This window comes from Didymella exigua, assembly GCF_010094145.1.
Source record: "Didymella exigua CBS 183.55 unplaced genomic scaffold M421scaffold_13, whole genome shotgun sequence".
NCBI classification, from domain to species: Eukaryota; Fungi; Ascomycota; class Dothideomycetes; order Pleosporales; family Didymellaceae; genus Didymella; species Didymella exigua.
Genome location: NW_022984787.1, coordinates 559041 through 577647, shown reverse-complemented (window position 1 = coordinate 577647; position 18607 = coordinate 559041). Strand labels below are relative to the sequence as shown.

General features: G+C 53.1%; 7 protein-coding genes and 1 non-coding gene across 8 annotated transcripts in view; 4 read left to right on the top strand and 4 right to left on the bottom strand.

Moving 5' to 3' along the window:
• The first annotated feature begins 167 nt into the window (after positions 1-167).
• On the top strand, positions 168-2182 carry M421DRAFT_420564 (uncharacterized protein). The gene is made up of 2 exons (XM_033592526.1): positions 168-1705; positions 1751-2182. Exons 1-2 carry the CDS (start codon positions 467-469, stop codon positions 2090-2092), a joined length of 1581 nt encoding a protein of 526 aa, XP_033448927.1. The 5' UTR covers positions 168-466; the 3' UTR covers positions 2093-2182.
• A 721-nt stretch (positions 2183-2903) lies between these two features.
• M421DRAFT_t68 lies at positions 2904-3013 on the top strand. The gene has a single exon. It is a non-coding gene; the product is annotated as a tRNA-Ala (tRNA).
• Positions 3014-4440: 1427 nt separating this feature from the next.
• On the top strand, positions 4441-5928 carry M421DRAFT_152273 (polysaccharide lyase family 1 protein). The gene is made up of 4 exons (XM_033587593.1): positions 4441-4798; positions 4845-5004; positions 5053-5502; positions 5552-5928. The coding sequence occupies exons 1-4, from the start codon at positions 4538-4540 to the stop codon at positions 5686-5688; spliced, it is 1008 nt and encodes a 335-aa protein (XP_033448926.1). The 5' UTR covers positions 4441-4537; the 3' UTR covers positions 5689-5928.
• Positions 5929-8130: 2202 nt separating this feature from the next.
• Positions 8131-8602, top strand: M421DRAFT_152258 (uncharacterized protein). The gene has a single exon (XM_033587592.1). It carries the CDS (start codon positions 8325-8327, stop codon positions 8568-8570), a length of 246 nt encoding a protein of 81 aa, XP_033448925.1. The 5' UTR covers positions 8131-8324; the 3' UTR covers positions 8571-8602.
• Positions 8603-8634: 32 nt separating this feature from the next.
• Positions 8635-9960, bottom strand: M421DRAFT_62557 (glycoside hydrolase family 5 protein; the record flags this gene model as incomplete). Its single annotated transcript, XM_033595978.1, has 3 exons — positions 8635-9291; positions 9335-9508; positions 9559-9960. The coding sequence occupies 3 exons, from the start codon at positions 9958-9960 to the stop codon at positions 8635-8637; spliced, it is 1233 nt and encodes a 410-aa protein (XP_033448924.1).
• Positions 9961-11264: 1304 nt separating this feature from the next.
• On the bottom strand, positions 11265-12031 carry M421DRAFT_5132 (uncharacterized protein; the record flags this gene model as incomplete). Its single annotated transcript, XM_033594921.1, has 2 exons — positions 11265-11822; positions 11870-12031. 2 exons carry the CDS (start codon positions 12029-12031, stop codon positions 11265-11267), a joined length of 720 nt encoding a protein of 239 aa, XP_033448923.1.
• M421DRAFT_152250 (uncharacterized protein) lies at positions 11921-13088 on the bottom strand. The gene has a single exon (XM_033587591.1). The coding sequence runs from the start codon at positions 12721-12723 to the stop codon at positions 12109-12111; it is 615 nt and encodes a 204-aa protein (XP_033448922.1). The 5' UTR covers positions 12724-13088; the 3' UTR covers positions 11921-12108.
• A 3647-nt stretch (positions 13089-16735) lies between these two features.
• Positions 16736-18607, bottom strand: part of M421DRAFT_92379 (uncharacterized protein) — a gene marked incomplete at both ends in the record, with an annotated part of 2554 nt that continues 682 nt past the window's right edge. The window contains one exon of the mRNA XM_033598031.1: positions 16736-18598. Coding sequence (XP_033448921.1) covers positions 16736-18598 — 1863 coding nt within the window. The remainder of the gene's footprint in view (positions 18599-18607) is intronic.

Genomic DNA, 18607 nt, shown 5'->3' with positions numbered 1-18607 from the left:
CTTTGACGTCGTGCAGAAGGCTCCTCACCAAAAAGGGGATGTTGCGCGTCTGGAACGGGACAGGTCTTTGCTTCGTTGGCATGCGCAACCGTCAATGGCCGAACAGGGCAACGCGCACTCCAGAAACCTGCCTCTTCCAAGCTTCCCTGCCGCCGACGCCATCGAGCATCAAATCATCCTGGTCTCCCGCCTTGCCTTAGACCCCGCTGGTTTGTGATCGTCATGACAGCCTTTCGCTATTGGGTGCCACACATCGGACGCGCCACAGAATCCAGTATGATATCATGGGCTGTGAGAGGGGGGCCTGTTGCTTTCCGTTGTGAGCGCTTGCACACACCTGCAATCTCTTCCTCGATTAAATCCGGACTTGAGACTGATTTCATGACTTTTACAACGTGAGGATCCTACATCCATAGCACAAAAAGGTCGACGAGACGAACCACAACCCAGTAACCGGCCTACTGCCATGCAAGAGTCGCGACCACCCGCAAAGTTACAAAAACGTAAGAGTCGCGAACGACAAGAGTTCGAGCGCACAGGACTTGAACGCACGCAGATGTCAGGTGGCCTCGGCAATCATTCAGCAGTCACATCGCAGCCAGGCCCATCCGACACCATGACTGGCGCCGAGAAGGAGAAGAAGTCAAGATGGAGGCTGTCAGGCTTTGGACACAAGAAGGACAAGGACGAACTCCAAGAGAGGAATGAGATCCGCAAAGAGTCTTCAGCCAACACTTTTGACTCGGCGTATGCAAGCAGCGAGCCCAGCAGCAGCGCGAACCCCAGCTTCACAAGCAGACCGGTCTCTGGAGAACAGTATGCGCATCCACCAGTACCGCCCCAAAGCTACCAACAGCCACAAGGACAGAACAACTACCAACAACAGCAAAATCAAAACTATCACCAAGGTCCATCGACCGAGGTGACTCCCCCTACACCACCAGCGGACCCGAGCCGAGCACCGCTCACGCAGACGGCACACGAATACTACCCCCCACCTCCTCGATCGCCTGCACGGACTCCTGTAAACGCTCAGCAGGCTGGCTTTGCACCACCTCAGCAACCCCAACAATACGCGAGGAGCACTGAGAATGTCGAGAAAGAGACGCATACGGACAACAGAACGGGGAACATCGTCACAACAACCACAACAACGACGACCACCACTACAACAATAACCGGACCAGGGGGAAGTACAACGACAGAGCAGCCTACTGGGAGCAATCTCACACCCAGCGTGACCAGTATGTCGGGACCCAGTCCGCCAACTCCCGAGTCTGTGTCGCCCGTTGTCCAAGCACCAGTCCCTCAACACGTTGAGCCTCTCCCAACTCAACCGTCAGTAAATGCTCCCATCAATCCCTCGCCACCGATACCTAATAAGAGCAATATCCGACACAGAGTTGAGCTGTCTTCTGTTTCTCCTGCCATCGAGCGCCAGAATCCCATGAACAGACAGACAACGAATGAGCCCGTCAGTCCTATCACGCCTGCAAGCCCAGGACGCGCAAACTTCTCCTACCCTTCGCGAGCGCCGCCCCCTGGTGTCCCGCGACAGGTACCGGCAGGACAGTACGACGAGAATGCGCACGAGGAGGGCGGTCGACCTGTGCCGTATCGAATGGGACACGAACAATCCGGGGAGCGTACCGCACAGAAACAGTCGACCATGGCAAATCTCCGAGCCGCGGCGGCCGGTATTCACGTAAGTCTGATTTTCTGCAATGGATCGTTGTACTGACGATGCTAGGGCGCCTCAGAAGCACTCCGCGGCACCTTCAACGACACGATCGACCGCCGCTACCACGCGCCTGAGAACCCCGTGCACGCAAAGAACCAGGCTGCGATCGCTGCCGGCCGACAGGAAATCGAGTCACAACAGTTTGCGCAGCACGAACACCGACCGAAACCACCTGCGGCCGATGCACCTCCTGTGCCTCCGATCAAGACCGCGTATGGAGGGCCGCCAGTGTCAGGGAGTCAGATCGAGAGTGGGAGTCGTGGTGCGAAGCTGAGCAGTTTCCTGAAGAGGAAGATGGATTTGGATGGTGCAGAGGCGGCGAGCAGGCAGTCCGGTGACAACGTTCATTAGCACATCTTCACGCATAGCATTGAACGGTTGCATAGTACAGAATTCTAAAGTGTATACAACCGAATAGTAGTGCCGTGATCGACATCTCAAGCCCGACGTTCGTATACAAAGACTTTGAGCGCGGTACACCAATTGTGGGCGCACGAAGTGCAGGCCTGGAGGTGTGGAGACAGGAGGAATGCGCAGCCAATCTGGACCTTGTCCGTAAGATTGCAGTATGTCTGAAGCCTACAAGAATTTGGGTGCGCATGCTTGTACAACTTCTCGCATGCAGCCAAACATGCAATGAGAAAAATTACGTTACTCTGAATTCGCGGCAAATTGAACCTCTCCCAAATCTTCAGATAAAAACTCGACGATAATTGTCAACCTCTTAGACGAGGAGAGAGCCGCATCAGACTGCTTGAAGTTTCGATGGTGGTCGGCTACTTTTTAGAGGTCGGATCCAGGTGAGCGAAACGCAATCACACATTGCGCACTCGCACTCAGACGTCCAACGCATATCGGAGTTGCTTCAATGCATCCGCTTAGGCCACCATACTACTGCTGCGCGTTCTCAGAAACTTGCGAGGAATGTGGAAAGATTTCTGTTGTTCCGAGGCCCGCCCAGACCGTCTTTTTCACGCATCAACACTACTACGCAAGCATTGTTTTGCAAAAAAAATTTGGAACTTACACAATGTTCTTTGGCGTTCGTTTGTTGTTCGCACAGTCTCGACAAACACCATGGGGGTAGGCGTCTCAATGGCAAGCGTCTTAGTTAGTTGATAGATCTAAAAAAAATATCCATCTTTTATCTATTGAGTGTAGGGGGCTTGTGGTTTAGTGGTATAATTTTCCCTTAGCATATCGGTCACTTCGCTAGTGCCGAACTGCGTCTGAATTTGGGAAAGGTCCTGGGTTCGATTCCCAGCAAGTCCACTTCTTTTGCTCTTTTGACATTTTTTCTGCAGAGAGAATTTTGGTAAAATTGGTGATGACTGGGCGAAATTTGAGAACATCAAGAAGCGGGCGCGAAAGTGGAATAGTTGATGTTTGAGTTGTTGATTCTCAGCCTCAAACTGGGCAGTTCAAGTATTTGCCTTTGCAATTGCCTTGCCTGCCCTGCCAAGCACTATTCGGGTGCTTCGTGAGAGAGATTCTGACAATAGAGCCTGTAAGCTCTGAGGGGTGTTGAAGACTTGTTCTGATGTAGTTAATAAGGCCTGACTAGCTGCTAGTGGAGTAACTGGCCGGCCAGTTACTTGTGATGAGAGCAGTACTAGATTTGGGTTGAATAGGCAAAGGCCAGCAACACACCAGCGAGCTCGTATAACCCCATCTATAGCAAATGCGTGGTGTTAAAATGTAGATGATCAGAGAAAGAGTGACGCGTTGTGATGGGGTGGCCGACCACTATATGGCCGAGCTTATTATGGCAAGAACGACGCTGTGTACCTTGTCGCACACAACCTTGAACACCCAAAGACGTTGTGCGTGGTTGGTATATGATTGAAACGTAGTAGTGACTGCTATCGCCCATCAGAAGGTGGTGGAACACACAAAGTGCGCCTCTCTTTGAGCGTCGACATGACAGGATTGCTCAAGAGCGGAGAAGCTGCACTCATCTTACTTACTCCAAGGACTAATCTTGCAGTATTTATACAGGCATAATCTTACCATCACAGGACGCAGATATCATCCAATCGCTCCTTCATCTCAATGGCGACAGGTATCGTCCGTGTGAAGGCTACCCTATGTCGCTATTCTTGGATGAGGTTAAAGCTAAGTACAGAGACATCACCATCATAGAGCAGATGAAGATATACTTGTCGGTGGCTTATCGAGGATTTTGGGTTCATTGATGGCATCCAAGAGGTTCAGGGCTCAGGAACATGCAATGCTTGACAGGTGCACGCGAGAACAGTGGTGGGTGATAGCAGCGGAAATTTGCTCATCTCGTTAAATGATGAGCGCAGATGAGGGGATGAAGCAGGGTCGAGGTCAAGCACTGGTGGAGGTTGCGCTTGGCAGGCCGAGAGAAGCTCGCACGGGCCTCGTTTTCACCCGCATTCTCCCCCGGCCAAGAGATTCCAAGACGGTCGATCTTCCCTCTCCGACTCTGGACACTCTGGGGTCCGATTATTCCACCATTCAACTCGATTCCCTTCGGCCATCGTACAGCTTCATCTCGTTGCTCGAAGCCACCCTCCGGCTTGTCAGACTGTCCATGATGAGTTGCAGCGCCTGGAACCCACGCGCGGACATGTAGCCTCTTCCTTCCTGTCAATCTTGCGCCACGACGCGGAAGAATTGCAATTGAGCCATGAGGGTGTTCCAACGACCTGGGTTGAAGATGCTGCGAATCAGGGGCAACACCTGTGGTATAAGAATCATGCTCAGCGGTCCGATTCTTGAGTAGCTAGGGATCTTCAAACTTCTAGCACCTGCTCTCGCTTTGTAAAGATGAAGCTCTCACTCATCTCCATTCTGTCCCTTACCTTCGTAGTAGCGGCTTCCCCGTCAGAAGCCGACTACAGCCTGGTTGGTTTCGCCAAGGACAATCCGATTGGACCCACTACCGGCGGTGCTGGCAAGGACAGCCCTACCGTCACTGTCTCTTCAGTCGCAGAGCTCATCTCAGCTGTTGCTGGCACAGAGCCCAAGATCATCTATGCCAAGGGCAACTTTAATCTGACTTCTCGTCTGCGACCCGGCAGCAACAAGGTTTGTTTCACTCTAGCCGAACAACTTCGCTTTCTTACCTTTGCAGTCGATCATCGGTGTCGGCAAGGGCGCCGAGATCACTGGCGCAGGTATTACAATTATCAACGCGAACAATGTCATCATCCGCAACCTTGCGATCCGCAAGATCGTAGACAACGATGGCATCACCATCCAGAACAGCACCCGTGTCTGGATCGACCACAACGGTAGGTGCATTTGCCCCTAACTCCGCCATCACTTCTAACGATTACCAGAGTTCAGCTCGGAAATCTCCGTAGAGATTGGCCCTGACTACTACGACGGACAGCTTGACATCGTCCGCGCCTCAGATTGGATTACTGTCTCCTGGAACTACTTCCACGACCACTGGAAGAGCTCCCTGATCGGCAACAGTGACGCTTTCAGAGCCATCGACTCTGGCCACCTCCACGTCACCTACCACCACAACTACTGGAGGAACGCCGGCACACGTGGCCCGGCTGGTCGCTTCGGTCACCAGCACATTTACAACAACCTTTATCAGGACTTCTTGTACCAGGCTATCCACAGCCGAAGTGACAACCAGGTTCTCGTCGAAGGCAACGTCTTCACCGGTAACACCCGCGAGGCTTTGAGCACCTACGGTCTTGTTATCCCTGAGGACAGCCCTAATACCAGTCCCGATGGTGACTACGAGCTTGACGGATTCGCAAATCTCGGTGCTAGTAAGCTGACCTGTTACGCACTGTCCTTTCACGCGCTAATCTGTCTTAGAGAACGACTGGGGCCGTGCAACTATAAACATAACCCAAGTTGGAAACTTCACCAGGGCCCCCTACAAATACAAGCTCACATCCCTGAAGGATTTGTCCAAGGTCGTCAAGAAGGGCGCTGGTATTGGCAAGATCTAAAAGCCTTCGTCGCACGTGCGGATATTGCACAGCGTGTGACCTACAGTCGACAGGTGCTTGGACTTATGCAGATCAATGATAATGTCTTCGGGAAGTCCGCGCCTATAACCGACTTCGTCTCCAATGATTGTACTGGCTCATATTTACATTCTCAGAACTGTGCTCGAGACTACAGCTCGATCTGGACGCACAAGCGCCACCATCTGGGTACACGTGCACCATACCGATCAGCATAGCGGTGTCCAAACTTAGCCAGGATGGATCTTATCCGTTCTTGGCCTGTTAAAGACCTTGAAAATACATGCTGTCAATGAAGATCGATTAGCTAGTCTGTACACAAGGAAGACGATCAAACGATTGTTGAGCTGGAGTCAGGGTAGCTATCATTGCCCCCAAAGACCCTATATTACAGAGACAGGTCTTTGCGTGCGCTGTGATTGGACCGCCACAAACAACAAACGGTCTATTGCGCTGACGCTAGGCACTGTGAACCCGATAAAGACGTTACCACAATGACGCATGGCTCAGCAAAAGATGGAAAACGACAGCATTGCCAAAGACACCTCGTCATAACATGACAGTCTCACACCCTTTGTAATATTATCCACGTAATATTTGCCTTACTTTCAGCACCCAACGCCATCATTTTGACATTCTACGAGATTCTGGGGGTCACGCAAGATGCCACAGCTGCACAAATTAGGAAGGCATATTACGCTTGGATGCTCATGTATCATCCTGGCAAGAATCCCAATGCTACAGAAGAGCAGAAGACCGAACACAAAACAAAAAGTTAGGAAGCGAATAGCGCCTGGGAGGTTCTCCAAGATGCAAAACGCCGCAGAGATTACGACGAGACGGAGCTACGTCCAGCCAAACGCAAGAGATACGGCGATCACAGTCCATACCAGGCAGCTCCCGGGTCCCAGTACGACTCGGAATCAGACTCTGGGGTACACACGCCTCCACCAACGCCTCCACCTCCTCCGCCAAAAAAGTTCCCGCGAACACTGGAAATCGCGTTGCATGGCTGGGCTATGTCCGCGATGATTCGGGGTGACTACGAGCCCTACGACTGGGGTCAAGGCAATTTATTCTGCGAGGAAAACCGGATCTTCATCTATATGAAAATACGCAAGACGGAACACGGTAACCCTTTCAGCGGGCCAGATATCAGCATCGAGGTCTGGAGCACACCAGAGAAATAGCGCATCCGCAAGATCGAGAGTCTGTACAAGCACCGCATGCAGCCTAAGGGGATCGACGAGCAGCTCCTACTAACAGTCTTCCTGAAACCGAACATGCAGGATGAATTCAGAGAGATAAAGCAGTACGACAGAGACACGGCGTCGTTCAAATTGTTCTGGAACATTCATGCGAACATTCCAGACTCGACAAGCTTCCTCAAACCACTATCGAACATTATCACTCACGGCACATGCCTTCACTTCTTCCCAAAGAAGCCTCGTCGGACAGCAATGTTTGTACCGAAGCCGGACCATCCTGACAATCCCTAGAATGTGCTGCTGAAGGATTCAGACCCGAGGCCTGCAAAGGACCTACAGTTTACTGGTACGAATGGTCCAGAGCCGAGCTGGATCACATTGAAGCGTGTGATGCGTGGGAGAGCGAAGATGTACCAGCTTGCCGCCTGTGCTTGGCAGGGCCTTGGACAAGGGCGAGGCGAGTTAGGGAAGGCTGCGGAAGACGGGTATCGCTGACGACAAACGGTGTTCATGCCGTTATGAGAGAAAGAATTTTTTGTGTGAGCGCTAAGCGTCTCCTTAGCCACGTGAGTAGGAGGCGTTGGTCACTGTTGCTTCGTATGCTGAGCTGTTGAAGATTGTGTAATTCATGCCTTGTACCCATTCACGACTGTATGTTTCTGAAGTCGGGCAGGCGATTTTTAGGATTGTGGCTGATGCATTGACCGATTGGACTGTGATGGCGGGGACGTCTCAGAGGGCTGCATCGTGCCAAAAGAACTCAATGGTACTGTTCTGAGTGGCTACGATGCCTGAGCAGGCTGCAAGGCGATGATGGATCTGTGCATGTCTCCGGAAGGTTGTGGAAGTTAATAAACGTGACGACTATTGAGGGTCCTCCCAGAGAAATGCTTCTTGTAGTGCTAGTCCGTGTACTGTTTGTAACCAGTGGCCTGAAAACGGTAGGTCAAGTCGAACCAGTTGCGAGAGCTCGCGATTTGCCTGATTTCAAACAGGCCAGCAGGTACGTAGTTGGAGGTGAGAATCCAGGGATGGGATGTTCCCGTTGAGTTGAAAAAACGGCGCTAGACCGCGGCACACCTTCCTTACCGGTATCGTTTCCATCGGTAAGTCTGCCCCTTTGATTGAAGTGGTAGATTCAGGCCACCCAAGCTCATCTCGGCAGATACATAGACCTGGTATGGCATAGCTATATAGTCACTAAGCAATTTCCCGTGCTCTCGGAAGCTTCAGCCAGCCGCCTTTCAGAGTCGAAGCAGCAATCCAGGCGGCGTACACACCAGAAGCCGTTGCTCCGGTATTTTAAGAAGGGTGTCGCCCCAGTCAATTCCGAATGCAGTTTTGGAATCATTACCTCCACACTCGTTGAAAGACTCTAAGCACAGAGAGATACGTCAGCACATCTTAAACATGGCTTCCTTGCAACATGGCAGGGTTCTCCACCTATCCACCTTCACGGTTCCGTCTTCGGCGACACCAATGGCGGCCGTTTCTTCTACGTACGCCACCGCCAGCGCAACAGACTCGATCGATTTGCAGAGAGCGGCGGCATCGACAGTTGCTACTAGCAGCTCGTCTTCCGTAAGGAGCATCAAGATCGGTGTGAGCATCCTCGCATTCGTATCAGTGGGTTCATTGGCCAGCATGATTCTGTGAGAGCCTGAAAAAACTTCCGAGTCTTGGTTCATGCACTGTCTACAAACGAAGCCCCAACCCGCTACTACTCGACAGACGCAAGTGTTGAAGTCACCATGCTCTTGAGTGCGCTGATCGCATTTTCGTTCCTCCACGCAGTCCAGTCATGGCTCAACAGACCCCAAGTTTCCTCGTAATCCTGCGTTCCGCTACGGATGTAGTAGCTACCGCCAAGCGCCCATACCATCCATCCACTCTTCCACTGCGGCATCAGCTTGCGCAAGCAGGTCGCATACACGCTGTTGTAATCGCTGCCAGCGTTCGAGAAGCCAAATTCGGTCAAGAGCACGGGCATACGGTTTACGGCCTTCTCACCGGTTGCGCGGAACCCGTTGTTCCAAAGGCCGCTCTCAATGTCACCACAGTTGGTCGCGGAGTTCTGGTAGTTGTGCATCTCCAAGACAAGCTTATCGGCGTACTTGAAGTCTGTCAGGAGGAACTTCTTGCCGTTGCCAAGATCATCAGCCCAGGGGAGTGGCTGGACAGTGGTGTCGAAGTTCAGGCCAGAGAGGAAGATGAGGATATCCGGGTTTGCAGCATTGACAACGTCAGCTGCGGCAACGACCTGCTCGTACCACGTAGGCCAGTCATACGGAAGAGAAGAGCCGGCGTTGGTTGGCTTGCGGAGTTCGTTGCGAAGGCCAATAGAGACCATATTGGGCCATTGCTTGCTCTGATAGCTCTTGTTAGCTTACCATCTTGAATGAACGATCTGAATCTGTTACGTGTGAGGCCATGTATGCGAGACCGCGCTTCCACTTTGTGACATCGAAGTATGTGTCGCCGAACCACGCGTTGCCATCGTTGGTAGAGCAGCACCATGCTCCCTTGGACATATGGTTGTCGAGATGCACATAGATATTTTGCTTCGCCAGTTCGGCCGCAATGCTATCGTAAACCTAGGTAAGGTCAGCAGCTAGCCAATTCTGTGATAAGCAAAATTACACACCTGAAGTCTTGTGGTCGAAGCACCGAATTGTGGGTTGTTCTTAATCACTTCCTTGTATACAGTGGTACCATTTGCATCGCCCAGTGCCTTCTTGAAAGCGTTCTGGAGTGTGACGTCTCCCCCATTGTCTTTGATGTCATCGATCATCTCGATGGCGAAGGTCAGACGCACAGCGTTCATCCCCAGGCTCTTGATCTTAGAAGCAATAGACGCCACGCTTTGATACTGAAGACCCTCAGGAATCATCACTTCACCAGCGCCGGGCCAGTTGACGCCGACATAGGTGAAATTCTCGCCAGTCGAATCATGGACCCACTGGGATTCAGTGACGAAAGGTGCATTGGGGAAGGCAGAGATGACCGCAGGAAGCGCCACAGCGCATAAGAAAGATGAGATGTGCATCTTGAACGGTAGGTGTGTGAGGCTTGAGGTTCATCTTGCGTGTGAATAACGACCTAATATATACTGCTCGCATGCTGCAATACCACAGGAACAGATCATTACAGATGTAACCTCTTCTGGGGGACTTCCGCTCCGGTCTCCAGTTGTGGAAATACTTCCAATCCTTTGTAGTGACAGCAGCTAGGAACGTTGCACTTTGCACTGGTCAAGCGCCCACTAGAGGTCTTTATCCGCTCCAAAGCCTTGGTTATCTCTCCGTTCGGTCGTTTCTCAGGAGCACAATACTTTCGATTGGTGGCTATTCGGGGCATGGTGTGGAGGTCGTATACGATTGCCATCATAATGTGGGGAACCCATGGGGATCGGCAGTCGAGTTATCGCAAAAAGGCAGTTGCCGGTAATAGAGTTGCGTTTACGGCACATTGGCTAGCCTGCTGTGGAGCTCTCGTCGGATTTGAGCAGTCATGCGCGCCGTCCCGGGCATCGGGAGATCTAGAGTTCGGCGCTGGGCCCGAGACTAAGCTGTATGAGCGTGGCACCTGACGGAGGCGCTCATGAACATGTCTTCGCGAACCATCAATTCGAAGCTGATGGTGCTTGTACCGAGATTCTTCTGGACGTTAGCACCTATATTCGCATCGCGCCCTAGTTTTGTCCGAGCTGGTGATGACATCGACTTGTGAAAGTAGCGGAGAACTTCAATATGGGCTTGTTCATGATGGAAGTCTCGTTTTGCAATGGAGTCTGATGAGGGCAGTGTCTTAGATAGTTCCAAGTCTTCTCTGTGAGCCTGTATGTTGAGTGGTAGAGGATGGTGTTGACAACTTAACCAGCAAGGGATAGGTAATGTGTCTCGCTTGTTGGCCATGTCTGTGCGCTCCTATCCTGTCCCCATGTGCTCAACACTTCAATAGTGTACGCTCCTGACTCTTGTTTTGATCTGACTCGGAGTGTCTGAAAGGCCCGAATGATTCCATTAGGATGTCTCGCAGTCGTGTCAAGGTTCCGGATGCTCGTTTCCGCAGATGCCGAGCCAAATGTCGACTCCTAGCTCGAAACGGTCCACGAAACAAACACCGGCTGCGCTGTCAGTTCCGCTACATACACGAAAGAGAAAGAGCACATAATGTGCTTTAAGCTTAACAGAGCTCATTCTGTTTTAGCGCGTCATGATTCACACGAACAATCGTCAGCCTCGTGTCGAATTAATATTGATAGAATGTCCAGCTTCTGTGTACATGGTCCCCCAACTCTTCCAGTCAACCTATACGCCCTAAGTCCCATTCTTAAGATCTCACCAACCTCTAGTTACCCTTGCCCTTGGCTTTACCGAGAAGAGCAGCAACGCCAGCCGCAGCAGCCCCACCGGCATTTTTGCCGCCTTTGCCTTTGCCTTTGCCTTTGCCTTTGGCCTGTGTGGTCGCAGCAGTAGCGGCATCACCAGCTTGGGCACCGAGGACGTTCTTGGGGTTGGTCCCAGCGTTGTTATTGGTGATGGAGCCACCGGACATGCCGCCGCGGGGAGAAACGTTGTTATTAGCCTGAGCAGCCTTATTCTGGTACTGAGTGACAGCGTTGCCGTTGGGAGGGTTGATGACCATGACCATGCCTTGCTGGCAATGCTGAGCCTGCGAACAGTAAATGTAGATGGGAGCGTTGTCGGTTATAGGAACCATGAACATGGGCGTATTGCCGGCTTGGCGGCCCTTGTTCTTCCCTTTTCCCTTTCCCTTGGCTGCAGCAGTGACAGCGCCGTTAGGGGAACCGTTGGGGTTTCCGGGGATGGGCTGGAAGTCGGAGAAGATCGCGTTCTGCTCAGGCCGGCAAGGGTTATTGGCAGTCGATGAAGCGACGGAGTGGTTCTGAAAAAGTTAGTGGTGTTCTCCAAGATTATGGAGTTAATGCCTACTTGAGCAACAAAGTTGAAGGCGACCATGTCTCCGGGCTGGGCGGTGACCGAGTTGGGAGTGAACTGGAACTTGTTGTTTGCCGCGACGGTGACCATCATAGTGGCAGCGGAAGCGGTCATGGCCTGAGCAAGCCCGGCGGCGAGGATAGTGGAGAAAAGCATGTTGAGGTTGTAGTGGTCGAGATTAAATTATCGTAGTGAGTGGAAGACAGTCGCGGACTGGATATTAAAGAAATGTATCAGATGTTGGAATAGGAAGTTGATGCGAATGACCTGCAATTCTGATCCTTAGGAAGAGGCCCCAAGACCAAGATATATAGTCTGCTGGTTGCGAGCGAACCGAAAACACTTTTGGCATCGAAAGTCATGCCATTAGGAGAGACGGAGCTTGATGCCGGCCGCAAACGCACTTTCCGCCCGCGAGACAGCCTCGAAGGGTCTCCAAACGTCTGGAGACAGCCATCAGGTGAAAGTTTCGTGCCTAGTCTCATGCCCAGTCGCCTTGGGTTTGGAAAGATCGAAATGTGGGCCGCGCGAACAGTAAATGAAGCCACTGGAGGGCCGCGAAGACCACCAGGCGCCCCATCTAAAAGCTTGACCATGGCCAAGCATTGAAAACTACGCTTGTATTGTGTTCCAAAGTGGGCCGGAGAGGGAGATCCGGGTAGATCTGCGACCGTTCGGGTACGATCTTGGTGTTTCATTTGGGCATGGATCGTGCAACGCGCCCTCGGAAGAGCTTCGAACGCCCTCGGAAGGAAGAAACGCCTCAGGAAACAACCACGATCGACCAGCCAAAGGCGTGTCGAAGCTTGATCGTCCGTGAAAATGTGTCCGGCGGAAGGGAGGATCATGGCCTGGGCTTGCGGTCTATACCTACTTTGCACCCGTGTGTTAATTTAATACCGGCGCATCAGCAATCGTTTCTCGTAAGGAAGGCATCCTAAGTCGTCGACCTGAGATGTGTGCCTGCGGCTCTAAAAGCAGCCGTTCACGTCGTGGCAGTGGTGCGCGATGCAGAGTGCGGACGCGTTTCATCGCGTGTCTGAAGTCGCATAGGTGAGGCGTGACAAGACACCGTCGCATCGAGGCTTCCATCGTAGTTGCATGTCCCAAGTACACCTGCAGATCGCACAGCAGCCACTGAGTGCATGGAATGCGGTTGATGTGTTTGTCTATGAAGAAAAGGTTGTGTATTTTGGATAAAAGGACTGCGGAGGATGATGTCAGCGGTTACTCGGAGACCTCGGGCCAGGATGGGCACACCTCAGCATCGTTACTCTTCATGTCCAGTCTTGTTCGGCGCCATCCCGGTCGGTCTTCCGACAATTGATTAGGAATCCTCAATGCATCTCTCGCCCCAACCGAGCTCATTGCTCAGGACTTGCGGCCACTCAGCGCATTGTTGACCGGCAGCCGAATTTGACCTCTCGTGGACCGTCTGATGACACCTGGGGGTGTTTAGTATGCGGACGAGCGAGTTTTCAGGCTGTCGTGAGCACCTCATGCACGCTATTTCTTCACTAAAAAGATACATACGATCCTCCACAGTCGACATGGCCCGGCGTCTGCTGTTCCGCGAGAAGGACCTGATCACTGGATAGCCTCGTGCCAGTTCACATCGCCTACCTTTCGAACGCTGGCAACCCTTCGCGATGCGGGGAGACGACACGGCAGTTGAAATGTCTGTACAGGAGCAGGACTCCCTCTTGTCGACATCCCGAATATCTTATCCAGGCTCCAGCTGTTGTGCGATTCGCAATCAAGGGACGTACGGTGTGACGAGTACCACAGCTATGGCAAATGGAAAAACATACTTGGAAAACTGAAGACCATGGCCTTGTGAGCACTCAATCGCTCACCCCGTGTACTGCCAGGCGTCCTTCTGCATATGCAGGACATGGGTGTATTCTGAGCACGCTCAAGTCGACAACAACGGAGCACTTCCAATTGGCCGTGGACCTGGGCATGGTGCTGAATTGATTTAAGTACATTAAAGCTACACGTGCAATTCATCTTTCTTTTGTCCGTCTGCCTTGCCAGCCTCATGTCGAGTATTCGTATTCTCAAGATACCATGGCAATTTTTCTAAGCTCCCTAGATGGTAGCTTCCTCTCTGTGGCGCTCAGGTCTGGCACGGTACTAGCCGTACACTGACTTTTCTGACTAATTTACGCGAAGACTGTTCACCCGCTCGTCAAAGCTCCTGGAACAGTGTGGCCTTCGCTGTCACGAACATGGCTCACGCTGGGCATGTACTACGGGGACTATCAGATTGCTCAAGTCGTACTCCACAATAAATAAGCATTGAGTCCAGCTGGGTAATGCGCTAAGCTGATATTGCATCCAGGACGACTCATCCGCATTGCACCTAATGAGCTTTCCTACTCAAAGCAAGATGGTGTTAATAGTCATCTACCGCCTCAGGAAACCTCTCGAAAAGACCGACTGGTATGGCCATGAAAGGGCATTGGCCTAAGTTGCTGCAGAAGTACTATCCCTCGTACGAGCTGTTGTTGCAGTAGACGACATCTGTAAGACTTTGGTGCGCGAAATGGAGCTAGCGATGGTAAGAGAAGAAAGCTCGCAACGCCATGACATGCTCAGCCGGCTACTGGATGTTCTCGAGGAGTCTGGCGACAGAACTGGCCTGACTCACGGTGAGGATACTGGTAAAACGTGGGTGATGGAGAGTCATTTCGCCCAGAGCGCTGGCTGGAGGCCGACAAAGAGCACTTAAAAGATGAAAACCATAATGCTGTCGGTTGGAGCTGGAGCAAGCACGTGCTCAGGGCAACATATGAGTGTTGTATGCGAAACGCAGACAGTGACTTTGTACTAGTATTTTTTGATAGTTGGCTATGTCTGAGATTTAAAAAAAATTGTGCCGGAGATGGTCCACCGCTTTGATATCAGCATGCCTGAATAGCGTTGGGAAGTCTGAGCAGCGGCGACTCAGTTTGGCTGCGCATCGAGCTTCGCTGGGTCAGTATCATGCCTTGCAACTATACTTGAATCCGGGAATAGGTGTGCGGTAATCGCCTTTGCACCGGTGGCGCCATGGTTGTGTTGGTCTTGTCGATTGAGACCCGCTGGTGAGAGGATTGAGGTATCGTTTTAGGAACAAAAAGGTAGGAGTATTTTTGTTATGAGTTGGCGAATACTAAGTTGATAGGACACGAGTGCAGGGTCAAAGGGAACTGCAGGTCACCAGACTAGTTATGCCTTCACCTTTACTTAGGCAGATGCACTGGCCACGTGACAAACGAGCCACAAAAACAGCAAGTATGCTACAAGCTGCAAGTAAATCGCAATCTCTCACATGGCAGATGGAGCTGGCAGCAACACGGGTATATCAAGCCTTCGAAGGCTTTATTAAGCTGTAGGTGATGCACAAACGACGTCCGATTCACTTTCACCTTCAACGAAGTAGATCTCGCGATCCCAGCTTTCTGCTCTCTCAGAGACCCCCAGGCCATCACGAACGTTCGTTGGCACGCGGATCGAGGGTGGTGGACTGCGCACAAGAACACAAACGAGAACACAAACCTTACACCACACGTTCAGCCGCAAGTCAACTGTTGTACGTTGCTGACGTCCCTGAATGTATCTCACCAGCAGGCCTGCAGCAGACCAACAGCATCGTGCATTGCATATCAATTATCGCTCCGTCACACAGGAGAAAGGGGTCCAGTCGATACAACATCCATCAACACACGCACGCGCAGCAATTTATCGTTTCATAAAATGCATGGTCTTCACAAATCGACCAGTCCCAGCATATATGATGGTGTTATCCAGAAGCATTGAGCACCCCCGGCTCACCGTATTCTCTTAAACGAAGCACCGCGAGTAGGTCCCGAGCCCCCCTCCCCCCCCCCGATCGCGCTATCGAATACGACACTCGCCTTAGGCAGCACATTTTAGTTTGGGATGGCGCAAAGCGCATGGACACCGTTGGCAACCTCGTAATCTCGATTATAACATCAACTTGCTCATCATCGCCAAAGATGGCAGCAACGCGCAAGCTGATAGACTTGATGTATCGAATCTGCGGATGCAAATCCACGTGGAACCGGATGACATTGCTAGCTATTTGTAGACGATGGTCGCAGGGAAGCTGTGTCGAGATGTGCGCGAATTGGCGATCAGTGTGGGTCGGAATTGCGAGGTGATTGCTGCGCATAGACTGGCCATGCAAGTTGGTAGCAATCATGTCATTCGTCAAGGACCTTATTACAGGGAGTGGCGGAGCAGAGGGCAATTTGGTTGATGTGTGAACGTGCGACAGACGGCTTGCTCGGAAGTACGGCAGCTCTGAAACATGGCTCAAGTGACTTTCCCTGATGGAGGGTGTGCTCCATTTTATAGACCGGGATCGCGGGTCTGATAAAAATATCCCGAAATTTGATGTTCTGGGGTCGGTAGTTGAATTGTGCATTCTTTGCAAGTCACTGTGCATGCTTAGGACGGGGCATTGAAGTGTAAAAGTTGTTCAAATATGCTACAAGAAAGACTCCGCGCAATGCCTAACAGTTTTGGCTCTCAGATGTGACATAGGAAATAAGAAAATCGACTCGACATCTAGATCAGAAACAATCGTGAATCCGTCTATTCCACTGCTCGTCAGCCAACCATGTGCAAGGGCCAAAGCATGCAAAGCAAGACAGTTTTTATTGTCGGCTGTCTGAAGCTCCTGTGGAATACCTACAAACGACAAAACATCCTCCAAAACACTGAGCCCTTGCCCGAAGAGACATCAAGACGGCGGAACGCAGACAGGACATGTATGAAAGGGGTCAAGCAACCCATCAGAGTTTGTACAGAATGAGCATCGCATTAACTCATACTAGACGCTGGGAGCGCTTAGTAGGTGCCGTAGCCGGAACCGTAGTCGGAGCCAGCGGTGGGGGTGGCAGCGGGTGTAGAGGTGGCGGCCTCGGGTGTGGAGACAGCGGCCACAGGTGTGGACGCAGGGTACTCAGCAGCCGGGGCAGAGGGGGACTCTACAGCAGCAGGAGTGGAAGAAGGCTTGGCCTCACCGCCGGCAGGGGCAGTTGGGTAGGCAGGGTATTCAACAGCGCTAGAGGTAGCCTCCTCACCAGCGGGGGTCGAGGGCTTGGGGACCTGGGTCTCGACAGAAGGAGTCGAGGCAGGAGCGGAGGGAGATGGGATCTCAGAGACGAAGGAGAAGGAAGGCAAAGTCTCGCTGGGAACGGCGCCGGTGCCGGTGGGGTGAGCAGGCTTGGTCAGAGTAGAGAAACCAGTGGGACCGGCGGGGTGAGGGACGGTGCCGTTGCCAGTGGGGAAGGGAGCACCAGTGGACATACCGCCAGCAGGGCCAGTTGGGTAGGACTCCTCACCGGCAGGGGTGGAAGAAGGAGCAGCAGGGCCAGTTGGGTAGGGGACCTCACCGGCAGGGGTGGAAGAAGGAGCAGCAGGGCCAGTGTGGTGGGACATCTCACCAGCGGGGATGGAAGAAGGAGCAGTAGGAGGGTAGCTTGCACCACCGGCGGGGGCAGTGGGCTTCTCAGACTCGGGAGTAGCAGTGTTCTCCTCAGCAGTGACGGTGACGGTCTCCTTAGCAGTAACAGTGACGGTGACGGGAGCGGCGCAGTCCTCACCACCAACAGGGGCGGTGGGGGTGCTCTGCTCGCCAGCGGGAGTGGAAACGGTGTTGCCACCGGCAGGGCCAGTAGGGTAGGCGTTCTCGCCGCCAGCAGGGCCGGTGGACACACCCTTCTCGCCGACGGGGACGTCGGGAGAGCCGGAAGGAGTGGGCTTGACGGTGACGTAGCGGGTCTGGGTCTGGGTGGACTTCAGGGTGGTGGTGCCAGTCTGCTCACCTCCGGCGGGGCCGGTGGGGTAAGAGTCCTTCTCGGCAGCGGGAGTGGAAGAGGGCTTGCCCTCACCGCCAGCGGGGCCGGTGGGGTAGGAGCCAGCGGGCTGGGTCGAGGAAGGCTTCTCCTTGGTGACAATGACAGTCGAGTAGATAGTCTTGGTGGAGGTGGAGACGACCTCGGTGGTGACTGGGTGAGCAGACGAGCCAGTACCGATGGTGTAGACCAGAGTCTCGGTGACAACGGAGGGAACCTCAGAGACGGGGTACGAGCTGGTGTGGACCTCTTCCTTGGAGGCGGGAGCCGAAGGAGCCGAAGGCGCAGGAGTGGCCTTGGTCAGATCGGCCTCAGGGCAGACGGTGGTGCCGACGGCAATGACGCTGGTGACGAGCGAGGTCGAGCGAGCGGGGCAGTCAGAGACGGTCGAGGGGCACGCAGTGACGGTGAAGATCTGGGTGCTGTAGATGACCGAGGTAACGTAGTCGCTCACGGGGGTGTTTCCGGGGTAGTTGCCAGAGCCAGTGCCAGACGGGAAGGCAGTGACACCAGTGGGGCGAGGACCGGTGCCGGTCGGGATGCCACCGCTGGGGTGGAAAGTCTTGGAGCCCTCAGAGGCGAGAGGGGTAGAGACACCAGTGCCGACAACGCCGGTAGGGGCGTAGATGTGGCTGGAGGGGATGCCGAAGGCAGGTGTGCTCTCAGCGCCGAGAGGAGTGGAGCTCTTGCCGCCAGCGGGGGCAGAAGGAACGGGGTAACCGCTGCCGTAGTTAAGAGGAGCGCTGGAGGGGACAGCGGGAGCGGACGAGGCGGGGACCTCAGGAACGGAGCTGGAGGGAACGCCAGGAACGTGAGGGGTGGTCTCAGCAGCAGGGGTGCTGGTGGCGGGGACCTCAGGAAC